Source organism: Lepidochelys kempii, chromosome 10, assembly GCF_965140265.1.
Source record: "Lepidochelys kempii isolate rLepKem1 chromosome 10, rLepKem1.hap2, whole genome shotgun sequence".
NCBI lineage: Eukaryota > Metazoa > Chordata > Testudines > Cheloniidae > Lepidochelys > Lepidochelys kempii.
In genome coordinates, this window is record NC_133265.1 from 32,862,243 (window position 1) to 32,887,828 (window position 25,586).

General features: G+C 46.4%; 1 protein-coding gene across 6 annotated transcripts in view; it reads right to left on the reverse strand.

Moving 5' to 3' along the window:
* MGRN1 (mahogunin ring finger 1) overlaps positions 1-25,586 on the reverse strand; it is a 106,215-nt gene that overhangs the window by 57,612 nt on the left and 23,017 nt on the right. For 5 of the 6 annotated variants that reach the window (XM_073362742.1, XM_073362743.1, XM_073362744.1 and 2 more), the window contains exons 2-5: positions 25,428-25,546; positions 23,815-23,903; positions 10,958-11,104; positions 3,620-3,737 (exon numbers count right to left, since the gene is read on the reverse strand). In XM_073362742.1, the coding sequence (XP_073218843.1) occupies positions 3,620-3,737; positions 10,958-11,104; positions 23,815-23,903; positions 25,428-25,546 (473 nt within the window). Of the gene's footprint in view, positions 1-3,619; positions 3,738-10,957; positions 11,105-20,138; positions 20,423-23,814; positions 23,904-25,427; positions 25,547-25,586 lie in introns of those variants that run through there. The other variant, XM_073362748.1, reaches the window with a different exon arrangement.

Sequence of the window (25,586 nt, forward strand, 5' to 3'; positions counted from 1 at the left end):
TACCATGTCTCACTCCAAACATTCCCAACTCATTAAAGATAATTGACTAAGGTGCAGCTGAAAGCAGCTCTTAGGTTCCTGCTCCACTTCCTGCTCCCAATCTACTATTGCAAGAGCACAGCTACATTTTGGCACATTTGGCGGGGAAAGCATAGGCCAGAACTACTTTGTGAATTTGTGCACTGTCTGAATGTACGGTCTCCCGAAGGCTGCACTTCATGTTCCCTCTTGGATGTGTAGAAGACAGTCTTTCAACAACGAAAGCCTCTTAGTACAGTTTGCCAATGAACCAACACATCTGTAAAGACAAACTAAAACATGCACTTAGTAAGGTTTATCCAGCCAGCCACCCCAGGCAAGACTGCTTTCCATCCTGTCATATGGTCAAGGGCTGTGTCATATACAACCACTGCAGTAGGCAAAAGCATGAACTCCATCTTATTCTGACAAACTAACAGTGAAGCTGGCAAGCAGTCCACAGGGTTTAAGTGAATACAGCTGAACAGCAGCACACAGTGTGATGTCCGACAGGAGTGCTGCATTTCAGAGAGTAGTTAGGAAGACCTAGCCACATGCATATTATTGGGCATGGAGGGGGGAAGGGAACGTAGATACACACACAGAAACCCTCCTCTGAGCCATGCTGCCTGTTCTACATTTGCTCCCCAAGCAGGACTCCCAGTGAAGTCAGTTGCAGACCTGCCAGACGGCAGGGCTGATTATGCAACAGATCAGCAGAGTGGATCAGCAGAATTTGGTCCGAAGAGGAGATGGGAAGGGGGTTTACAGCTTATGTTTCTATAGTACCTCTGACTCCAAAGAGCTTTGAAGACTTGACCAACAGATGTGCAATACACAGATCACCTCCACCTCTGCTGACACACAGCTGTTTAAAGACTAGTTGCAAAACTTTTGCTAAGAGTTAAAAACCTGTTTGCACAATTACAAGTGACTCTGGCTGGTGGCTCTGGCTGGTCAGAAATGCCATTAACAGAGGATTTGAACAAATTTGCTTTTCTAAGAGGCTGAGGAGAGTCTGGGCTGCCAGCATCTTGCTTCCTTCATCAGAGTGAGTGACAAAGGGAACGAAAAGCAGGGCTGAGAATGGGACAGTTCTTTCAGCTGTCGTAGGTGTACTTGTGAGGTCATCTACTGGCAGAGAAACTAGAACATCTGCAGCCCAGATTTCTCAGGATCATGGGGAAGAGCCTGGTAATTGCCTTACGGTTTGTTTTGAAACTATGGTTAGGGGTGTATTTTACCAATGGCTATTCACTCTGCTGGGATTGCACAACATATATAGGGTTTTTTTTGTTTCCACGTTTAACCATGCACTGCAACATTACAACAGTTTGGGACAGGAAGTGAATATCATCATATCCAGTTGAGCTTGGACAGCAGGGTGAGGGTTAGAGAAAGTCCCTATCTTGGCTGGAAACTGGCCAAAACACCTGGATTAACACCACTCATAATACTCTTCTGAGCAGAGAGCATCATTAACCACAAACGGCCAAGACCTTGGTATTATAGCTCATCAACAAGGACAGCACCTCTAGCAGCAAAGCTTCCCACAGTTCCATGCTGGGGCACTGGTATGTTACTGACTCAAAGGACGCCACTTCCTCTAGCACATAGGCGAGGAAAGTACTTAGCTAAAGAAAACCCAGCCTTCCATAGTTAGTGATACGTGACAAGTTCCGAGGATAAGCTAAAGGAAATGGTATTGAGGAAGCCAGTCAGATGTGCCTACTAATCTTGTCCCAGGAGACAAAAATAAAGGGAATTTAGGAACTGAAATGAGGCAAATTTAAAACAAATCAGAGAAAATGCTATTTTGTACAGAGTACAGTTCACATGTTGGTCTCAAAGCCACAGATGCGACTGAGATAGACTTCAGCATGATTAAAATACCGGGTAATAACTCATTTATATGAACAGGGAACCCTTACAGCTCCCTAGCTAGGTTTAGAGGCACATTCACCATCAGTATTTTAGTAATTTGACAACTATGCCGTCCAAGGGTGGTTAACATCAGTTATGGTAAACACGATATTTTAAACTGAGAAAGATCCCACCCAATATTTACTTAACTGGCAGGTGCTGGGAAAAATGGAAACAAAAGAAAAGAAATGCAGTGACTAGCTCATTCACCTCTGATCTCACAATCCTCCTCTGCAGTAAGGTGCGCCATCATTTTGAAATTAAAATCAGCAGACATAAAAGCCTCACCCTAAGGCTGATAAACCAGATAGAACAGTGAAATTAAACGTACCAAAAATGCTGTTAAACATACAAAGAAACCCAGAAAAAACACCAATCTTTTTCTCGCTAATCTCTCAGTTCTAGGAAGGTAGGCAAGTTACTTGTAATAACAGTAACTAACATGTCACACAGTATCATTTTGGAGTTGACAGATCCCTTTATGTTTTGGGCCCACATGACTTGATAGAATCCCTTTCATTTTCTTGTAAGAATCTTCTTATCTATCAGATACCGGACAAAGGGAAGCTTATGGAAGGCTATACATAAATGCTCACTTTCCCAACCAACACAGCTCCAGTCATGGTGATCTTGAGTTCTTTGAAACCCGTGAATGAATGCAAATGTGCCTTATAGGCTCAATTACCTTTGTAGTATCTTTCCAAAAGGGCTATGGTGAATTCTCCATTACTGGCAATTTTTAAATCAAGATTTGGGGGATGCTTTTCTAAAATCCCTGCTCTAGTTCAAATAGGAATGATTGTGGGGCAGTTCTCTGGCCTGTGTTACACAGGAGATCAGGCTACATGATTGCAGTGGTCCCTCATCCCTTCCGGCCTTGGAATCTATGAACACATATGCGCCCCCTCAATATTCTGTAACAGACACACACTAGGAAAAAACAAACACACGCTGATTCACCAGTAGGACATCATGAGAAATGGAATACTAATACTAATTCACAGCTCAGAACACAATTCAAAATTGTACTCTTTTCTAGAGAAGATAAGTATTTATTTTCAAAGCGATCAAATTCCACCCTGCTTGTATGATTCTGACTTCCTTTGATGGGGTAAAAAAAAAAGTGAATATTGTAACTGGGGACTCTCTCTTTAAAAAGAAGTTTACTTATCAATCATGTGGTTTAATACGTTTGCTAAGTGGACCCAACTTTTCTGCAGGCTCTGTGTAACCAGACACATTACTAGGTGATAAATGCCTCTCTGAAGGGGACTTGCGTTCCTGAGCTCCCACAGTGCCCTGATCAGTTGGGAGAACATCACATCAAGACTGGATGAAAAAGCAGCAGCTTCCTCTGGAGATGGCACCAGTGTCATTCACCCAGAGAGCTGTAGATAAGTTCCAATCTACTCCAGGTATCTGAGATCTCGACAGACAGTCCAACCCGCCCCAACCCATGCCCCCTTTTTTTTTTTGGCTTAATATACCTACCCAACAGTTGTCCTGAATGTTTCAGACCCATTTTTCCCAGGGCCCTTCACCCCATGCTGACAGATCATGCCACGGCAACTGTGACTGGTAATTTTCCAGCTACAACTCAGGAAGTTAAATAAACAGAGCCCAGTGTTTCTGGAACAACAGGGTTTTGGAGAAGAGGGAAATCTAAGGAGAGATTTACCTCATCGTCCTTCCAGTCTGAGAAATCAATCTTGAAGGAAGGCAGGGAGAATTGCTGGCTCACCCCTCTCTTGTAATGAACCGTCTCTGACTGCAGAGAAGGATTCTTTGTGCTGTATCTGGAGAGGGGGCAAAAAAGAAAACTCAATGTAACAAGTGATTGCTCTGTGCTGGACTCTAAGAAAGTCATTCACGCCTGCAGCCTCCCAGGAATCACAAATAGCTGCTCTGAGAAGTGGAGCTGGCAGGGGCTGGCAGCCATTCACTCTGGACACAAAAAGGAAGGGAAAGTGAGCACAGGAGAGGGAAAGAGCGCAAGAACACAGCCTTGATCTGCAGTCAAGTTGATCAGTTCCATAGTGGCCTGGATGGGAATATTAGTCAATGGGGCAGCACAAAGCACTGCAGACAAGGGACCCCAGCCTAGCAAAGGCTGACCCCAGAGGTCTGGAGTATGGGTACTGGCAGCACGTATTTTAACAGGCTCAGGTCTCCTCAATACTTTTGAAGAGGAAGCCTGGCCCCTGCCCTCAATGCACAGCTGAAAGCTTGAGCAGTGATCTAACAGTGATAAATCTTTCCACACCTCCCCTCACTTGCTGACAGGCTGCCTGCGTCCCGCCTGCGATGGCATTTGGCTCCCTCTAATGGCTGCACACAGAGAGCAGTGGCAGCTTAGCATTGGATCAGCATTTGGGCCAAGTAGCAGGAACTAAATTTGATACCCTCCTCTCACACCCATGTCTCCAAGCCCCATGCCCCTTTCCCTCCCTGCAAGAGCAGCATCCTTGATCTGAAGGCAGTACAACTCCACTAGCTCAAGGGCACCCCCCACCAGCCGCACCAACACCAGATCCAGGGGTGTTGGCCAACTTTCCCTCCACACCTATGGCGGAGTGACAGTTATTCCCTTGTTAGGGTCTTACTCTGAAACCAAGGCATCACCTGGAGCAGTAGGGCCAGCTGCCACCCTCCAGGCCTTCTGCACTTGTAATCGGCTGGGTTCTCTATCCTAACCCAAGTTAGAAGTTCCAGCAGGGCTGTAAGCATCCAAGGAAACTTCCACCTGGTGCCACTATTTACTGTGTCCAGGGTGTAAGTGGTATCTTACAAATCATAGGGGAAGCAAAATGTCCCGGGTGCAAGCTAATGCAGAAATAATGATCCTTGAAGGGTGTTTAGCAGAGTTCAAACTAAGGACCTACAGTCCAGACCTTTACGTACTTGAGCTAAAGGAGTAACTCCATTGGTTAGCCATAGTAATAGGCTGTTATCCTCACTATTCTCCGTTGTAAGGGAGAGGAATAGCAGCAGCTCTGTAAAAACAAATGGTTTGAAAGAGGGGCTTTGCGCTTGCTCAAAGAGCAGGGGCTGGAGAGAAACCAAGCAAGGGAGGTGAGGAGAATGGGAGGCGCGGCTCTTGAGGTGAAAGAGGATGAGAGAAGGGCAGAGCTGTGCGAAGGGCAAGACCATGGCTCTGAGGAAAGTGTGCAAGGAAAGAGGAAACCAGGGAGTAGAAGCACCGCTAGGAGATCTGGATTCAGCATCTTTAAAGGATCTGACTAGCCCTTTTGTGATACAGAAGCGGAGCTCGCAGACTGTCAGGAACTAAAGCACCTGCTGTGGCTGGAAAGCACACTTGCAACTTCCACGGTAACTAACGCAAAGCGCGTGGAAAAGAGATGGTAAGACAGCTCCCACAAGGGCTCCAAAGAACACGACAACAGCCACTACCACCTAGTGTGCCCTGCCTCTGCTCCAGCCAGGAGCACGATGCAGCTCCCACATATTTACACAACAGCAGTCATCTCCCTCACGTTTTCTGTCTTGCATTTAGAGCTTAAAGCTTCCCAGAGCTCCATAATAATGCTTTTGTTGCCATGGTTGCGTGGTACAGTTGGTTGGCTCCTTAGATGCACTTTTAACTAGCTGATAGCTCCATTTCCAGTGTGTTGGTTGGCAGTGTAAAGCAGGGGATCTTCTCTTCAGAGTCCACAGCAGGCTGCTCCAGGACAGCTACACCGCTCACCCACCTAACAGCCGAGAGGTTTAATGCAGTTCTGACACACGTGATCAATAATTAGCTATCCACAGCCTGTTTTGAGCACCACTGCACACCTACCATTAAAAAGCACCAACCCAGGGAAAGCACCTGCTCATCTGCCCTTACCCTTACACGCTCAAGCCAATACTTTCAAACTGGGGGCCTAAAGTTAGGCTCCTAAATCCACAGTCAAGTCCTTAGGATTTAGCCGCCTGATTGTCAGAGAAGCTGAGCACTTACAAATCCCACTCAAGCCCGTGGGAGCAGGAAGCTTGGAGAAAAAAAGAGACCACTTCTATTTTAGGAGTTTAAACGTCTGATTTTAGGTCTCCCAGTTTGGCCTCAGCTATCTTGGTGATGAGCACAGTATAAATGTCTGGAGGAGAAAGAACTGCAGATGTCTTACCCAGCCGGCCTGAGCCAAAAATTACATGCCCCAGGCAAGCTCCCCAGTTGGTGTACACTGGCATAGTTACACTGGAAATCCATTGCCACGACACTGACACCAGCTAAGAACCTGGCTGGTAGAATTTTGCCAGGCTGATTAGACAGTCAGTGGAACCACTTGCATGGGGTGCCAAAGACTGATTTTGCAAATTAACAGCTGGGTGAATAAAAAAAAAACATCCAGGGGACTGCACTAAAACGTGCTTTGTTCATTCTTGCTGGGGTAGTTTCATTTTAATGATTTATGACAATACTTCACAATGTACTAGAAAAATGTTCAGAACAGTACAGCATAAAAATAACAGCTGTAGTAATAGGAGATCTCGCTGCAACTCTGTTATTAAAGTGCTGTGGGGAGGTGGGAAGTGACAGCTGCTTTGTGTGTGAATTATAGGGTACGCAGGTGAGTGTGGTTTTACTTACTATACAGTCAAATCAGCTACAGCAAGCACATGGTGTCCCAAGTCAGGCATAGGCATCACTTCAATTCAATTGGGATTTTATTGGCAGAATACACTAGACAAATGTTGCTAAAGGCTGAGTATGAAAAGCCAGACCCCTTAGGTCTCTGTCAGAGGCAGTTAGGACTCATGCAGGACAGGTCACACACAATGTTTGGGGTTTGATTCTGTGTCCGTTTGTATGTCCATTCCTGACCTGGTGGTAGGTTGCCACACAGTGCAATGTCAACTCTCTCCTTTCTCCCAGGAAGAGGCATAGCTTCTCCGCACCAGCCCTGGAGAAACTGTGGCCGAGTGTGTGAAATCTGCCCTTTGGCAGGCAGGTTTCACCATCCCAAGACTGTAGCAGGTCTAGATTTGCTAGCTGGACTTATTGTGTAAGACGTGCTGCACTCATATTTACTCTAACCAGCATGCCCAAGTTGTTCAGCTAGTGCAGCTGCAGAGAAAGGCAAGAGGGGGCTAAACTCTTATTAAAGAAAGAGGGTTTACCTGTGGGCAGTGAAATCTCTGGAATTTAGTTTTATGGCATAGGAGTTTCAAGCACTATAGAATTTCTTTGGGGGCTGCTATCTGTATGGCTCAAAGCAGGCTTTGGCCTTAAAGAGAGGAGTAGGTTTGTGCACAGCAGTAAATACCCAGCCCTGGATTGCTTCACACACTTCTGCTATAGACACTCATGCTTAATTTGACTTCTCTGTACAATCAAGGAGAAAGGACTTTCACAGGCCATGAATAAGCATGAGACTATTAAGTGACAAGAGGCTCATCTAGTCCTGCTGCCTCCTTTCTGTACACACTCAAATGAATGCAGCCAGTAGGCCAAGGCATACATTTAATTAGCTGGTTCACCACCATCAAAAGGAATTAAGTTCAAAATCCCACATTCAAACAGATGGTAAGTGACCCAGTGTCACATGGGCTGTCACTTTAAAAGAGACAGGATTGGGTGGGGTGGTTTTGCAATACCTGATACTAATAGAAATGAAATGTAATAAATCATTCCAATGAAATCAGCTGTGCTTCATTGTGCCTGCAAGCAAACAGTGCAGTATAAGTAATTTAGGGAAGAGCATCTCTTGTCTCTAAAGCACATGGAAAGGAAAAGCTCTGCACAAGTACTGAACAGTATCCTCACACAGAGTTAGAAACCAAAACTATTAGGTCACCTTTGGCAGCACAGGATTGTTCCTTAAAGTGCATGTCCAGCCCAAATGGCTAGTTTTAAGTGACTCCAGTCATGGGGCTGACTCCAACTCTTTCCCTTAGGGGACTACTAAACGTTCATACCTCACAGTTAGGAAATGGTTTTATGACATTCAGCAAGACACCTGCAGCTGTAAAATCCCTAGGGACCCTGTTTTAACGAAGAGCATGACATGCCAGTGTGGTGTGAGGCTTTGGACAGATTAGGGAAGGGAGCTCAAAGCCACTAATCATGCAATGAAACACACAGGCTGCTCATACCACACACACATGCTATCTTCCCCAGCCTAACAGACTCCAGAAAACTCAGCTGTCTCATGAAACAGACAGAGAAGTCTCAAGCAGAGAAGAGACTCCTTCTGTCTTCAAGATGGATTCCCATGGTACTGATGCCATTCCTTTTCTAATTGGAGTGCTGAGCCATTCTGGGAGGAGATTTCCTTTTGTCTTTGAAATGGACCCCAGTTCTCTCAGCAAAGGGAAGGAGACCTATTAGCTCTGGATAGAGCTGCAGGATAAGCAGGCCGGGGGGGTTGTGGTCCATGGAGAATGGTCTCTGCACAGAGAGCTGAGAGTCCCTCCTCCAAAATGCAGCAAAATGACTCTAAGAGGCCCAAGCCATGCTCCAAGCCGGGGACTGAAACAAACATCATGTTAGTACGATTAGGGATTGTGAGGTGGGTCTTTCAGCAAAGTAGCCAGGGAAGTGAGCTTCAGCCATTTAGAACTTCCAAGGAGCATGCTGCAGACTGGTGGCTAAGAGGACACGTTTGCCTTGGCACCTTTGGAGGAAGCCTCTCCTGCTTCAGAGATTGGCTTCCACTTAAGAGGAAAAAGTGACTTTGGTTTTCAGAGAGATCCTGCTCCCCCCTGAAGTGCTGGGCATATCAGTCTGAAAGGGGTGAGAGGGGGCATTGATTCTAACACACACAACAGTTGCACACACTGACCCTTCAGTTTAGATATTAGTGTCAAACCAATGGAGATAAAGTACCCTCAACGATCGTGCACTCCAATTAGTGTGCTAAAAATGCAGCTCTCCACTTTGAGGTGTTCTAAATGCAGCCCAGAGTTGTTTTTTCCACCAGAACTTGGAGAATAAATCAAAGCAATTATAGTGTTTGCCCTTACAGAACTGCTTGGCAAAGCTAAAATCAGGGCTTTAAAAGAACGTTTTTAGTAGCAGCGTGCTAAATCCAGAGAAGCAGAGATACCCACTTCAGGCAGCTGCACTAGCCCCAAGATGTGCTTACAAAGCTGCCGCCACCATCACATGGGAAAATAGTCTGGGTTGAATTAAAGCAGTTTATAAAGTCTATATTTGCTGCTCTCTTCCCCAGATCCCTATTATCTACCACATCTGCATTAAATCAGGATCTTGGCTTCAGAAGAGTCCATCGGCTTCTGTTGCAACCATAACTACCACCACCCAGTCATAAGCCATCATTATCCTCATGGTATGGGAGGGGAAACTGAGGCATGGTTGATTTGCTCAAGGGTCAGTGAAAGGCAGGAACAGAACCCAGCTGTGCTCTTTCAGTCTAAGGACTTGCGCACTGGACAGCTATGCCACTCCAACATAAAGGCACAGTCCCTAAAGATGATCCCTTTTCAGAGCAAGGGTGAGGGATATTCTGCAGGGCAGTAGCAGAGAAGCTGGCACTGCTGCTTAGCCACGTTTCACCAGTTTTAGGGACAGAGGACTTCAAGTGCCAAGAGTGTCAAGCCGAGACCTTCGCTAGCACTAAATTCACAGGAAACCTTTTTAAAGGCTTACAAAAACATAACATGGAAACAGTTAGGATTTCTAGGAGCCTGCCTATATACTGCACTGCTCAGGAGAAACTGGGGCTGAAGAGCTGGGTTTTCAAAGCTTCCCAAGAGGTGCCAAAGCTCTGTAAGAGGAGCTAATTTATTACTTTTCACAAAGAGTAAAGACAGCTGCAGGCTTTAACAAAACTAGAGAGGAGCCTGATCAAAATCCTGACTTTGGACACCCTCCAAGTTTGGAGGAATTCACATCTGGATGGGAATGTTCAGCCTTTGGCCCCATTTCTAAAAACAACATTCATTGATCATTAGCAGGATGTTTACATTGTGCCTAAGCAAGTCTTTTGACATCAATTCTATTTGATTTTTTTTTCTGCTTTAATCATTAATAGATCACTTACCTTAAATTACACAAGTTTCCTTTAAAAGCCAGTATGATGTATAACACAATTGCAGAAACCCTTAATTCTAACTGTAGAGAGATGTCAGCCATCAATTAGAGATCTACATTAAGCTTCTCCAGCCTAGAAATTTCTGTTAGCGACAAAAGATCCTGAGCTATTTATAAATAGAGGGGTCTAAAAATCATGCCATATGAGGCCTGCAGTAGTAAGTCACCAGGCCCCCGTGTACTTAAATTGCATGGAAAAAAAGAAAATTACAGGCACCCTAGGTCTTTAAACACGGAAGTGTGCCCCCTTGAGACTAAAACATCCCAAAAATATAAAACTCCGCCTTGATTGGACACAGCCTAGATATGCTGATCTAGATTAAGCATTGCATACTAGGACTTTGAGTCTTCATGACTGAATTATATTGACGATACAAGCCACACTAACATTCCCTTGGTTGAACTTTGACCACACAAATGTTAGAGTAGGCACCAGGAAGGAAACATCTAACAGGCATTATTGCCTATAAAACACAGGAGAGACCCTTCAATATAATTAATTTCATAAGATGGTCATTTAACCCCTAAAGCCGGGGGAGGCGGCTCGATTCCTTACACATTTTTCCCTCTCCTGATCCTTGAAGGGCGCTCATTCTCACTGCATCAGTTCTATTGACCCAGGTGTTGCAATGAAAAGGGACATCCTCTTGAAATCTAGTTGGTCAGTTACAAAAAATGAGCTTACACCTTCAGGAGCTACACCTTGTGTCTCCCTGACAAACTGTATGGCTTTAGTTTTCTTTTCCCAAATGTGCATGGAAAAACCCACACAACTAACTAACAGGGGAAACTACTAAGATACAGAGCTGCCAAATGCACAAAGCAAGCAAACTGTAAAGGAGAAACCTCGTGCTCTCTCCTGCCTCCTTTGGTGTTACTTGTACCAGAAGAAAAATTTCAGACAGACTTGTGACCTGTAAGTTGCCAGTGCCCCTTTAAATCTGTTTTCCCAGTACTTACACTGCCATGCCACTGATGAATTCCTCTGTAGCCTGGCAGTAGATTGTGATGGCAACACGGGCATCAGCATCAAAGGTGAATTCTAGGCTGTACAGGACTTTCTGCTTCCCGTTCTCCTCAGTAGGACTGTCTAGGTCATCCTTATACCTACAAGAAAAAGCCAGAGTCAGGACAAACTTTACAGATGGAAGATACTTGCTATCTCATCTACTTCATCCTCAGAGGCCAGTGCAAGAGTGTTCTTAGAGTATGTTAAGCTTTGTCCAATACAGTCTTAATGACTAAAGCCATGGGTCACCGTGTCACCACAGAGAGGCCCACTGTTCCAGCAGAGCTAACTGTCAGGAAGGTTTTTCGGATAGTCAGCCTAAATTTCCTTGTTATCTGCCTCAGAACAAGATACCCCCCTAAACCCATCCAAGTCACCCTGTTCTTGGGAGCAACCCCAAGCAGCATAAGTCTCCCTAAGATGAGCATTTAAGCCAAGAGGAGATCTGCCCTAAGCAGCAGCTGAATCTCTTTCAGAGGTTATTTAACTGCAAAATGCCTGCTACTGACGTGTTAGCTCAGGGGTGGCCAACCTGAGCCTGAGAAGGAGCCAGAATTTACCAATGTACATTGCCAAAGAGCCACAATAATACGTCAGCAGCCCCCCATCTGCTCCCCCACCTGCCGCTCCCGGCACCTCCCACCCACTGGCAGCCCCGCCAACCAGCACCTCCCCCTCCCTCCCCACACCTCCCGATCAGCTGTTTTGTAGCATGCAGGAGGCTCGGGAGGCGAGGGGTAGGAACAAGGGCACAGCAGGCTCAGGGGAGGGGACAGGAAGGGGTGGAATGGGGGTAGGGCCTGTTGCAGAGCCGGGGGTTGACCAGTGAGCACCCCCGGCACATTGGAAAGTTGGCACCAATATCTCCAGCCCCGGAGTCAGCGCCTATACAAGGAGATGCATATTAAACTTCTCAAGAGTCACACGTGGCTCCGGAGCCACAGCTTGGCCACCCTTGTGCTAGCTGATCTCACAGTCACTCTATTTCAGTCCCAGGGAGGCAACGGTCACAATCCTACAGAAGAGAAAGCACTATAAATGAAGTTATCCTCACAATGGACAATGCACACTACAGCCTGGTTCCTGCCGATGTAAGTGCCGTAGTACACCGACATAATAACCTCATCTCCATGAGAGGCATAGGGCTTATGTCAGCGCGAAACTGTTCCTTACATCGGCTGGAGCCATGAAATTGACAAGAAAGCCAGCTTCCAGCTAGGCTGCTGCTAGGTCTCCACCCCAAGCTGGGCTGCCACTCAGGCTCCTGGCTTAGACTGCCACCCAGGCTCCCCAGAGGGAGCCCTGCTGTCCCCTGGTGTCTCGACTCCCTGCTAGGAACATGGCAGCTGACCAGATTCTGGGCATGGAGCACCCCACCAGAGGAGAGACACACCAAGCAGCTTCCCCTCCACTCTCAGTAGAGAGGTAAGAAGCCCTGGCCAGGCAGCTGGGCTTCCAGTGGGAAGCAGTGCAGCGCTGAGAGCCCTGGATCTCAGCCCCCCACACTGCCCCTCTTCAGTCAGTGGAAGTGCTCCTGGTGAGGACATGCACCACTGACAGGAGGGCAGTGTGGACATCAGCCATCACATTAATTACTGTGGTGGCTGTAAGTCAACCTAACGTAGGTCAACTTAATATTGTAGTGTAGACATGCCCTGAAGGAGAGATAGAAGGGACAAGATGCACTGGAAAATCAGAGGAGGATGCAATTTAAAATGCTCCTCCACCGCCATCATCCCTTTCTCAGTCACAGTCCTAGGGTACAGAGGCCTGGTAGGGAGCAAGGCTCCACAGCCCTGTCGCTCACTTCTGGTTTATGCTTTATGTTCCTAGAGCCATGCTTCAGGGTTTCAGCTGGCCACCTGCAGCAGTCAGGAAGGGATTCCCTCCACAACATATCTGGGGAGGGTTTGGGGTTTTTTTTTGTTTTGTTTTTGAATATCTCCTTCCTTCATCAGCGATGAGTATGGCTAGAGATGGGACACTGGTCTCTGAGGTGGCACCGAGCATTCTCTCTCTCTCACATGCTTAGACGGCTGAAATAATCTAGCCCCATCAGTTAGGGGTTGGTTTGTGTCCTAGAGTAGGAAGGTTTATCTTTCTTATAAATTTTTATCCAGCCTAATGTCACTGCTGATTCTGTCATTATCCCTGTACATTCTAATCCTTTTCTGAACCCTGTAAGCTCTCTTAGTTGCAACAACATCCTGAGGCAATGAGTGCCTGTCAGGCAGAAGAAGGGTTAAAGCAGCCTTGGAGAGGCTGCGCAGAACCCAGACAATTAGAAGAGGGCTGACTGAGCCAGCCAATAGGGAGAAGGCTTAGTGGAGCAGCCAATTAGGGCCAGGCTGGCCCATATAAGAAGGGCTGCTGAGTAGAACAGAGGGAATCTCTCCCTGGAGTGCAAGGGAGAAGGACTGGCTGCCTTAGAGTACCACCTTAGATAGAGCAGTGCTGGGTAGGGTTAGGGGAGCAATAGTGAGCTCTAGCCTGAGGATTGCCAGACTGAGGCCCCTGATAAAAAGGGCCAGAAAGGTGCTAGGGCTACAGGGAAATGGCCCAGGGAAATAGGCAGTGGGAGTTGGAGGAGCAGCAGCATATGGCCGCTGGCTATAGGGTCCCTGGGTCAGGGCCCAGAATAGCGGGCAGGTCCGTCCACCCTCTTTTCTCCCACTTGTCACAGAGGGAGTGACCAGTATTCAGACTGTAGTTTACTCCTTGAGGGGAGGGGCTAGACCGAAGGCTGCAGTAGGCCACAGCAACAAGTGGATGGACTAGAGACAGCTGGTTCCCCCGGAAGGGGAGAGAAAGCAGAGTGGGGCACAGCTGGAGGGCTGTGCCCAGAAGAGGACGCCACGATCTGGGGAGCGATGCGGGTCTTAGAGGCAGAGCAGAAGTGATGGCAGTGAGACACCATTAGAGGAATGCTCACTGGTAACCAAGAGCTAATTTCCAGCATGGCCAGCAGGAGGCACTGAGGTGGTGAGTCCTGCCCCATTACAGTGCCTTAGTTATTTATGTGCTTGTAGAAAAGTTTTTTCTGTGGATCAGTTTTAAACAGATTGCCTTTTAAATGTCTATAATGATACTGAGCTTGCTGCCCTAGCCCAGCTTCTAACATCCTACCAGTAGCACATCTGAGGCTCAGCTGGTTAAATTAGGTGGACAAACCATTCAGGGAGGCCTAGATAACAAAGGGGCTTTTGCCTAGAATCCTTCTGGCTCTCCAGCACCTGTAGATCTTCTCTCCCAAATAGCCTCATAGAGCACTCCATAAGGCTATCCGGAATACACAGCAGATGTAGCTAGATGTTACTTTAGCAGGATGTCTCCAAGAGAATCCATAACTAACATAAATCCAAACACCAACATAAATTCCACCTTCAGTGGGCATTTAATAGGTATGAGGTTTTAAAGCATCAATGATTTAATATAAAAGCTGCCAAATAAAGATTAAAAATAGTCAAATTAAACAAGCAATGCAGGGAATGGTTACAGCCTTATTTTTATTTCCTCAGTGCACAGCTATCTGGAAGATTCCACACAAATCAAGACGACAGACCTTTCTCCAGGGTTCACCTAGGTCAAAACAGGAACTGGCTTCTTAACCAGAGCTTTTCCAACTTGCTGGAATAAAAAGGATAAAAGCAAGAAATAGCTGCCATTCTGAAACCGTGGCTGCTATGACCTATATAAGGCAGCCGAAGTAGGACGTGACCAGGTTGCGTTTGCACTATTATGCAAATAGATACAGTCCTGATTTAAGTGTGGTTACTGGTGCCACTCAAGAGAATAAATTCACGGTAAAGCTCAACACTGTAAGCATGGAAAGGCATAGCCAGATCAGCAAGCTCTCCGAGTGAGTGCGAGTGTAACTTCGGCATTTCAAGCAGACTGACAGACTGGGAGACTGAAGGAAGCAGAAACCTCTAGACCAAAATTTTCAACAAAAAAATCCAACCTTTTCCCACTTGCAGATCTCTACAAAACTTCAAAGGGAGGTGCAGACCACTTTAGAAATCTTAGACAGTCTGTGGCCAGGGGGCCGCAGACCACCGGTTGAAAACCACTGCTCTAGACATGCACAACATAGAGAGCAGCAGTGCAAGCTTCCCTGCACCATCCCCTGCCAGCGTGCCCGCCCCAGAGCTCAAAGAACACCCTCTAAAGTCTCAGGAGACCTCTGTCTCCATGCCACCACTGACATTGGGGGAGGGGGAATCAGTACCAATTTTGAGTGGGAGGGGAGATGGTGATGGGGACACCTCCCCAGTGGGAAATGTACCAAAACCTAGACCTCATTTCACATAGGCAGCCTGGCAGGCATTGGCCAGGAATACCATTGGCCTAGGCAGGGTTAAAAAATCAGCAACATAAGCTCTATATACTATTAACAGCCACCAAGCTAGCCAGGATGTGCATATTAACATACACTAGGCGAAAGCAGGGAAGCTACACGTAGCCATGGGAACAAATGCAGCACAGCGAGAGGTAAGAAAGTTGCGTATGGTGTCATTCCTAGGGCTCTGACAGCCCGCACCCACTGATACCAGCCCGTTTCTCCACAGGGCTTGCTGTGCACGCTAGGTACGGCAGTGGCAGACACAGCCAGGCTAACTCTGCCGCACGTTAAACCCTATGGGATGGCATTGTTAGAAGCACTCAGCACTTTGTCTGGAGCCTGACGACAGTGACCTCGGAAAAGACTGTGGAAACGTACAGTAAACTCCGCTCCCTGGGACTTCAAGGGAAGTGGAATTAAGCCAACACCAAGCACTTTTGAAGGTCTCTCCCTACAGGTTCTGAGCTCGGTCTTTAGCAGGAATATAGTTAATTTCTCTTTACAAACATTAATCCCCACTGCCCCTTATGAGGCATGTGTGGTAAGCAGTACCCCCATTTTATGGATGGGAAAACTGCAGCAGACGATGTTAAGAAACTCATCCAAGGTCACAGTGGAATCAGTGTCAGAGCAGGGATTAAGACCCATGAGTTCCTGGCTCTCAGGGCTGTGCTGATACCTGTCAGTATCCCTTAATGAAGATCTGTGGTGTGCTTCTCTGCATCACAATGCCTCTAGTAACCACTTTGCTCATGCCTATTGGGGCCAAGTGAGGACTCTCGGACAGGCAGGAGAGTTCAGGGGTGTGCTCCCACCTCCAGGACCTACATAGTCTCTTGCCATAAAGGACTCCATCTGCTTTGTGTGATACTATCTTTAAAGCATGATCTGATGAGAGATGGAGCATCCCGAGAGACCCAAGTAGTCAGGAGCACAATACACCCCACACTGGCTGTCCACTCACAGCGCTGGTTACAATCGTTAACCTTTTAGCTCCCAGAGAATCTTTGTGATGTCAGGAACACCGAGAGAGATCAGAGGGTTTCCTGGCTCTTAGATCACTGAAACCTGTTCAGAAAGGAGGCTGAGGGCCCCTCGGCCTGCTCTGCAGTTCTTCTTACTACAGACCACCTCTTTGTCTTCTAACCTGTCTCTCAGCTTCCTCCACCGCAGAGGGCTGGGGAGCTCTGTTGCACAGCTAGCTGGCGGTTCAGCTGAGCTGCTGATGTGTCGAGAAGCCATGCACTCTCCTGGGTCCCCCACTCATCCCTCAAGGTTCTCTCACTGTTCCAGAAAGAAAAGGAGGACTTGTGGCACCTTAGAGACTAACCAATTTATTTGAGCATGAGCTTTCGTGAGCTACAGCTCACTTCATCGGATGCATACCGTGGAAACTCACTAACCAATTTATTTGAGCATGAGCTTTCGTGAGCTACAGCTCACTTCCTACCCCCATCACCTCTGGATCTGCTGCCAATGTTTGTCTCTGTCCCCATCATTCCTAGGAATAAAGTGTTTAAACCCTAAATGGTCTAGGACCCAGTTACGCGAGATTGCACCTCCTCTCCCTTGCATCCCATCTGGATCGTTACAGTCAGCTGGCTTGCTCTCCTGGTCAGGTGCTGGAGTTGCACTCTCTGGAAGCTGCTCCTGTTGGCAGTCCAGCAGAGTTGGAGTTCTGTCTGACTGGAGCCAGGGATGACGCATTTACGCTTTGAGCCCAACCACCATGGAGTAACGCTGTTGATGTATTTAACACCAGGTGCCCTGGGGCTGGGTGTAAAGAACCTGCCAGTAAGTAGGGGTGCAGGTGGTCGAAGGTTATGCTGTGCACTATGCTGGCCTGCTACAGGAGCCAGGAGCACTGAGGGCTATTTCAGACTGCTGTGCAGGGAGCAGAGAGATCCTTTTCTATGGCCTAGTTTATCACACAGCTGGTGGCTGCAGCTTCAGGAGAAAATTGTGTACTTAATCCTCCTGTGATCCTTGCAATGTGGAGCATCAGTAGGTGGCTCTGGGGTTAGTGAGCGCTTTCCAATTCCTGAGTCCAGTTCACTTTACAGTACATTTACACAATCCTTTCTGATTGCAGGGGCGAAAGGCCCAGGGAAAGATACTGTGTGCATGTACCTGGTCAATTTCAAGTTACAGTGTGTGGAAGACTTCGGGCATTCATGTCCAGTACTATGTATACAGAGTCCTTTTACAGCCATCACTATGTATGATGTTAGAGGCACGTCTGAGAACACAAATTTGATCCACTGTTGCACCAGTATTCAAAAAGGGTGAACGGGATGACCGGGGTAACTACAGGCTTATTAGCCTAGCATTAACCCTGGACAAAACCATAGGAAAGCTGATACACGATTCAATCACTAAAGAATTAAAAGGAGAGGAATATCATTAATGCCAGGCAACATGGTTTTATGGAAAACAGATCTTCTCAAACAAATCTGATTTCACTCTTTGAAGGGGTTACCAGTTTGGTTGATAAAGGGAATTGTGTAGATATAACAGACTTTTGTGAGGTATTTGACTGAGTACCACATAATGTTCTGATTAAAGAACGAGCACGATACAATAATAAAGCATACTTCAAATGGATTAGGAACTGACTGACAAATCTCAAAAAGCAGTTATCAATGGGGAATCCTCATCAAATAGGGGTGTTTCTAGTAGGGCTCTGCACGGATTGGTACAGGTTCCAAGACTATTCAACATTTTGTTGATAAATGGCATAGTCAATTGCTTGATCACACTTTGGTTCATTATAAAATATACTTAAGAGACAAAATAACCAGTGTCAGTCAGGTTTAGAGTTATAAGCCAATAATCACATAGTACAGGAAAAAGGTTTTCTTTGATACCAGGGTCCGGGAAGCCATCCTGTGCAGCAATGTTACATGCACCTTACATAGAAAGCGTGCTCCCAAAATTACACATTCCATCTGGTGTTATTTAGATCATGATTTTACAAGTTACACATCTCTTTCTATGTCAAATCCAACCCATCAGTTTGTCCCAGTACCCTAACTTGTTTTTCTGTTCCTTCCTTATCTTTGTTTGGGATATTACCTTCCAGGTACTGGCCATGAAGGTACTTTCCATGAAGGCATGGAACAAATGTATCTTGATTTTGACAAGTTTCCTTATGCCAAATGCTTACTTCAGCAAATGCAAGGAGTTATGGGATACTTAGCATAGCGAACAGGGTTATGGTACAGGCCGGTTTAAGCTATATCACTGTTACAATATTTGTGCTTTATGTTAATGGTGCACAAGGCATACCAATACATTTATATGTTGCAGATAATATATATTAGTGTGTATACACACACACACACACACACACGCTAGCCAGCATATATTAGCCAACAATTTTAATCAAATTTCTGGAAGTAAATATTAATCTATTGAAGATGAACTTGCAGATGACACAAAGATTGATATAATGCGAAATGATGATGGAGGACAGGGCAGTCATACACAGCCATTTGGGTTGCTCGTTAAGCTGTGCCCATTCAAACAAAACGTGTTCATCCAGCCAAATGCAAAAATTACATGCCTGGGAACAAGGAATGTAGGCCAGACCCACAGAATGGTGGACTGCATCCTGGAAAGCAGTGATTATGAACAGGATTTAGGGATCATAGTGGACAGGCAACTGAAACATGAGCTCCTAGTGCAATGCTGTGGCAAAAAGGGCTAATGTTTTCTTTGGATGGATAAACGGGGAGTAGTAAGGAGTGGAGAGCGTTTTCATGGCATTAGCAGGACTGATACTAGAATACTACATCCAGTTCTGGGGTCCACATTTTAAAAAGGATGTTGAGAAAATAGGAGAGGGTGCAGAAAAGAGCCACAAAAATGATTCAAAGGCTGAAGAAAGTGCCCTAGAATAAGGGATTTAAAAAGCTCAATCTGTTTAGTTTATGACAAAGATTGAGAGGCGCCTTGATTACAGTGAACAGGTATCTTCACAGGGAGAAAATATTGAGTACTAAAGGGCTCTCTAATCTAGCAGAGAAAGGCAGAACAAGAACCAGTGACTCGAAGCTGAAGCCAGACAATTTCAAACTGGAAATAAGCCACAAATATTTATCAGTAATAACAACAACAAAGTATATTTCTTATAGAGCTTCTTTTATCAGCAGATCTCAACGCGTTTCACAAAACCCCTTGAGGTAGAGAAACGTCATCCCCATTTTACAGATGGGAAACTGAGGCACTGAGAGGCTTGTCCCAGGCCACACAGGGAGACCATGGCAGAGCAGGGAATTGAAGCCGGGTCCCCCACATCCTTAGCCAGTGCCCTAACCACTGGGCTATCCTTCCTCCAGTGAGGGTAATTAACCATTGGAACAAAAGACCAAAGGAAGTAGTGGGTTATCCATCTCTTGATGTTCTCAAATCCAGACTGGCTGCCTTTCTGGAAGACACTTTAGTCAAAAACAAGCTTTTGGGTTCAACACAGGGGAACTGGGGTGCAATGTAATATGGCCTGTGATATCTAGATGATCCACTGGTCCCTTCTGATCCCTGCCCCAAGGAGCTTACTATCTGATTCCAGAAGTGATACAAGTGAGAGCAGTAAATGCCATGCTTAATGAAGGAAGGGGAGAACAGGACTGTGAGACCCCTAAAACAATCTGGGCCAAGTTAAATGAAGTCACACAGGGATGAAATAGCCCTGCAGCTCCCTGTGCTGTCAATGCGAGATGCACAGGCAGTTTGATTTTTGGCTGAGCACCTACAAGTTCCAGGGCTGCTTTGATCTGAGCCACACCCACCACAACATGGGTTCCTCTGCTTGTCTCTCTTCCTTGAAGTTCTCTCTTGGGAACAGCAGAAGTTTTACTTTCTCTCCCTTGGCCTGTCGGTTCGCAGCATGAGCTGGCCAACGAAGCAGGAGCGGAGTTACAGTAGTAGGGTGATGCGACAAAGGTGCAGGCCTCAATTACAAACAAGCAACTATTCTCCGCTAGCAAGTGCCAGGTAAATCGCTCTGGGCAGACTCCCAAGCGACAAAGTGGTATACTGCCTGCCTCCTCCAGCATCCCCATGTAGCCTCCCTTCGTCTCAGGCAAGATGTAGACAAACTGGAGAAAGTCCAGAGAAGAGCAACAAAAATGATTCAAGTACTAGAAAACACGACCTATGAGGGAAGATTGAAAAAATTGGGTTTGTTTAGTCTGGAAAAGAGAAGACTGAGAGGGGACATAACAGTTTTCAAGTACATAAAAGTTTGTTACAAGGAGGAGGGAGGAAAATTGTTCTTCTTAACCTCTGAGGATAGGACAAGAAGCAATGGGCTTAAATTGCAGCAAGGGCAGTTTAGGTTGGACATTAGGAAAAATTTCCTAACTATCAGAGTAATTAAGCACTGGAATAAATTACCTAGGGAGGTTGTGTAACGTCCATCATGAGGGATTTTTAAGAGCAGGTTGGACAAACACCAGTCAGGGATGGGCTAGATAATACTTAGTCCTGCCTTGAGTGCAAGGGACTGGACTAGATGACCTCTCGAGGTCCCTTCCAGTTCTATGATAAGTCTGAAGAAAGCAGCAGCGGCAGAGGGCAACAAAATCCCACCACGAGATGGCCTCTTTCCAAACACATAATGCATCTCAGGACTCAATCTCCCTCCAATAACTGGAGAGGACATCCAGGTTAGGAGCTGCTGACCAACGCTGGCTTCCTGACTTACTTTCAAACTTATTCACAGCACCAAGAGGAGAAAACTTCCTCAGCCATTTGACTCTCAGGACTTTATGTGGTGACAATTGGCTTGCAGCTGTTCTGTCTCCTATGGGGACTCACCAGCTGGCAGAGTTCCTACCAGGAACTCACAGTCACCTTCTGAAGTGGCAGGGCAGGAGGGAAGAGAGGTCACCTGACTCTGTTATATTCAACAGGAGAGCTCACCCCTGCCCCTTCTGAAGTTAACACAGGGGAGTCTGGTCCTGGCAGGAAATCAGGAATTTGCACAAGTTCTCAAAGATACAGAGGTTCAGGCAGGAACATTAATGAGTGTGGAATTTCTCCCGGTGACCACCACAAATACTTCAGGTTTGGCAACACACTGAACTTTGCTCACCAGTCACAGCATGGCCGGGAGCCAGAGTGGAAGTTTCCTCACACCCTCCCCCAAAGCTCTCAACTGCAATCTAGAAGGATCACCTAGCCCTCCAGACAGGTGAGGCTCCGGCTAACAATTCGGAGACAGGGAAAACCCAAGAGCTCATGGGAATTTTACAGTCAGATCTCATCTTTCATCAAAAAGCGAGCCAAATTCAGCCTCATTTTACAGGGACAGGAAGGAGAGAAGAGGAGAATCTCCAGAGAACTAGGAACTGGCTGTTTTTCCATGTTCACAATCACAAAGAAACCCTTGCTGGAGAGGTCAGGGAGGGGCTTTTACACGTTCCTAGGGAGAGGGGTTGAACTTCCACTCAGCACAGGCAGCACAGTGCAAACTGAGACCTTTCCCTTGTGAAAAAGGCTGCTAACCCTTAAGTGTTAAAGGATTCTTTAAGTGTCTGGGTCACTAGAACTCCTAAACATACTGATGTCAAGAGAAAATTAAACAGTGCAGCACTGACTGTGCTCTGGAGCTCACTCAGGACCAGTAAGACTGACTGCCATGTGAGAGGCCAACTCTTGAAAGCAGATAGTACCTGCATCTATGTGGGTTCATCGCTGTGGTATCACTGAGCACCTTACAAACAGCAATGCAGCCTCAACTCCCCCAGATGGCAGGTCAATTTCATTCTCCCCACTTGACAAATAGGGTAACTAAGTTGCAAAGTGGGGAGATGACTTGTCCATCAGCAGGCTAGTGACAGAGCTCAGATTAGCACTTACAAATTCCTGTACTAGCAGCAGGCCCTTTCACAGATATAAGACTCTACACATCTGAGAGCTGGTGCGTTGCTAACCTATGCTTCCTAGAGGACTAGGACACCGTTTACATAGCAAGTCCTGGCTTCAGAGGAAGCAGGAATTAAGGTGTTATCCCAATAGAGACAGACATACCCTTTGGCTAGAAGAGCCAAGAGCTCTTCGTAACATGGACATTGACCAACGCCCACTATCTGAGTGGGCGCTTCTTCCTTCTCCACCTGTCCAGCTCATTCTGAGACCATCACTTTGAGTTTTTGACCATTAAAAAAGACTAATCAGAGTTTTCAAAGAAAAACAAGGTTGATCAGTTTCAAATGCAGTTCTGGTTAATCTAGCCCCTTTTCTACCAAGAGAGACAAGGTGGGTGAGGTAATTTCTTTTATTGGACCAACTGCTGGTGGTGAGACAGACAAACTTTCGAGCCACACGGAGCTCTTCTTCAGGGCTGGGAAAGGGACTCCCAGTGTCACAGCAAAATGCAAAGTGGAACAGAGTGTTTAGCATAAATAGTTAGCATATATCTTATGTTCTTATGGCCATTCAAGGTGGTCATAGGACAAAAAGAGAGGGTTAGTAGATTACAGATTGTTGTAATAAGTCATAAATCTGGTGTCTGTTCAGTCCATGATTGTCAGTGTCTAGCAAAGTAATAAATTTAAGCTCCCAGCAGCTACAACTACACTGCCATACACTTTATACCAAGGCACCCAAACCTTGCCCAGCCATGACCTGAAATTGGCAACTTGCCAGGAATGCACACATTTCCATAAAATGACAAACTGCACAGACCCTCCAGGGGCTGTATGAAATGCTCCATGCAGCTGCCAGGCTGCTCAGACTGTGTGCTGGGACCTAGATCTACCCCAGGGCTCTACACCTGTATTAAATAAGTACAGCTGCAGACTGATTGTTAAGACACTCCACAGCTACGTTTAATCCACAGACCTAACTCTAGCTACCACTGCATTTGATTTAAGTGCAGAGCAGTGAGATATAGACTCATTAGCCTGGATGAGCTATCTCCCTACAAGTGTGGGATACAGTCACCTAAAGGTGTGTGAATCAAGTGGGACTACACTGTGTTTTAGCCAGCAAGAAAAATCTGAAACAGTTTTATTCAAAACTAATCAGTCCTCCTGGCCTGGCCCTTGCACCAAAAACAAACTTCTAACTTTGCAATCACAAAAGTTCAGAAAGAAATCTGTCTGCAGGAGTAGTGACATGACTAATATTTTCCATTTGTGTTAGTGTTCCTGAGTGAGACCCAAGCGTCACAGCTTCCTACAAGGCAGCGTTTGCTCTACTCAGCCTCTAGAGAAAGATGTCTCCCCAGTGCTGGTTGGAAATGCTGATTACCCAACTCTGGGGAAATAAATAACGGGAGTTATCTGAAAAGCCCTGGACAGCATTGATTACATGTGAACCCTGAATATTCTGAACACCCTTGGGAGTGACACTGGAATAAGGACTTGTCACTTAGTGCACTGAAGAGAAGGCCATCAAATGTAAGTGTGTCCCACCCTTTGCCTTCAATACAACAAACAGTTTGGTCAGTAAAGGTACCTCACAAGACGTAGAGAGTCTTTGCGGATATTCACCAAACTTCTCAGTGTCTTCACAGGCTCGTGTGGGGCTGGTGTGACATAGGGAAACTAGAATGAGAGGCAAGAAGTTGCTTTGTTAACATACCATCTTGGGAATTAACACTTTAAGCAAGATGCAACCTAATACAAGAAACATCCACGCTGCCCGAGATCATGCTCATGTCAACACTGGGCTGCAACCAACCACAGCTGGCACTAAACAGCAATCCCACTGGCAGGCTCAGTAGAGAGACTCAAGCTGAATAGGCTAGAGAGACTAATCAGTCCTCTCCAGCTCAGCAGCAGTCCCCACAGCAGAGTGTACACACACTGGCAGGACACAGTGCAGAGCCTGTCCTGAAGCTGCCCACGCTGTCCTTATGCAGCACTTTTCACCACAACCAGACATCTCTCTCAAATACCTCGCAGCTCATGCACATCTACTGTTAAATTGTCTGCCACAGGCAGGAGGCGGCACCTCTTCATGCTTGTGCTTTCTACTCCCCTCCTGGAAAGCCTGGTGTTTGTTTAGTCTAAAATAAATCTCCACCCTTGGTTTGAGAAGGAATATAACGCTTTCCTAAGTGCTACAGCCTAGGCTTGGCCATCTTAGCTCTACTCCTGCTCAAAACAGCAAAGTCTGAGGAAAAGACCCACAGGGAAATCCAGGACCAAGACTACTGTCCTTGTTCAAGAGAGACCAATTTACTTTCTCTCCCAGTCAGAGCCAATAGCCTCAGAGGTGCACACAAAGGGGAAAAGAAAAAGGTCTTGGACAGGGTCTTTCCCAGCAGGGAGTTGGCTGAAAGCCTGCACTGAATTTATCCCCAGGTCTAAAACCTCCCTGCAGGAGAATCCAGGAGGTCATAGCAGTGCAATAGGTTTACAAGTGACTGCAAGGTAACTATACGGGAATCAGAGTCTCAGACCCAGTGCTGACATCAGGTCAGAACTACTCAGCTCAGCAGTCTGCATTGAAGGGTAAAAGAACCAATGGCAATAAGGCTATTGATATCAAGCCTGTTCGTAAGGCTTGGAAGCTTGTATAAAATGCAAATTTGAGAGTCAGGAGCGGTCACCCATGACAAACTGAATCATGCAGTACTGTTACTTCTTGTTCATACCAAAGCAATCACGAGATAGAAAAAAATCTCTCTCTAGACAGAGCATTCTGCAATTCCGTATTGCTGTCCATACCAGGATCTCAGAGCTCTTTACAGTCTTGTCAGACACCTGAGAGGTAGGCATGATGCCCATATTGCAAATTGGACAACAGAAGCAGAGAGAGGCGATGTGATTTGCCCAAAATCTGTGCTGCAGTGGGGCTGGATCGTGGCAGGATGTTCTCAAAATGGCATCCTCCATGTGGATGGGGGCATTATACCAGATGCCCACTCACAAATATACCACTGCCCAAGATCACACAGCAACTCACTTGCAGAGCCAGAAATGGAACATAGGGATATCCCAATCCCCTAGTACTGTGCGCCAGCTCCAAGACAATGCTCAGTCTCCTCCTGGGTAAGTATCGAAGCTGGGTTTCCTCCTGACAGACACATACAGATGTGAAATTAACAGCACATGTGAACTTGCCTGAACGGGTCTGTTCCCCAGGAAGTTTAAATCCATGTTCTCCCCGAAGAGGTAACCCTCGGGATGTGGGGTATCAAACTTCTCACCTCCCATGAAAAAGTGACTTGCAAAGTAGTTTCCTGGAAAGAGAAAAAATTAACAAATTCATGTGAGATTCAT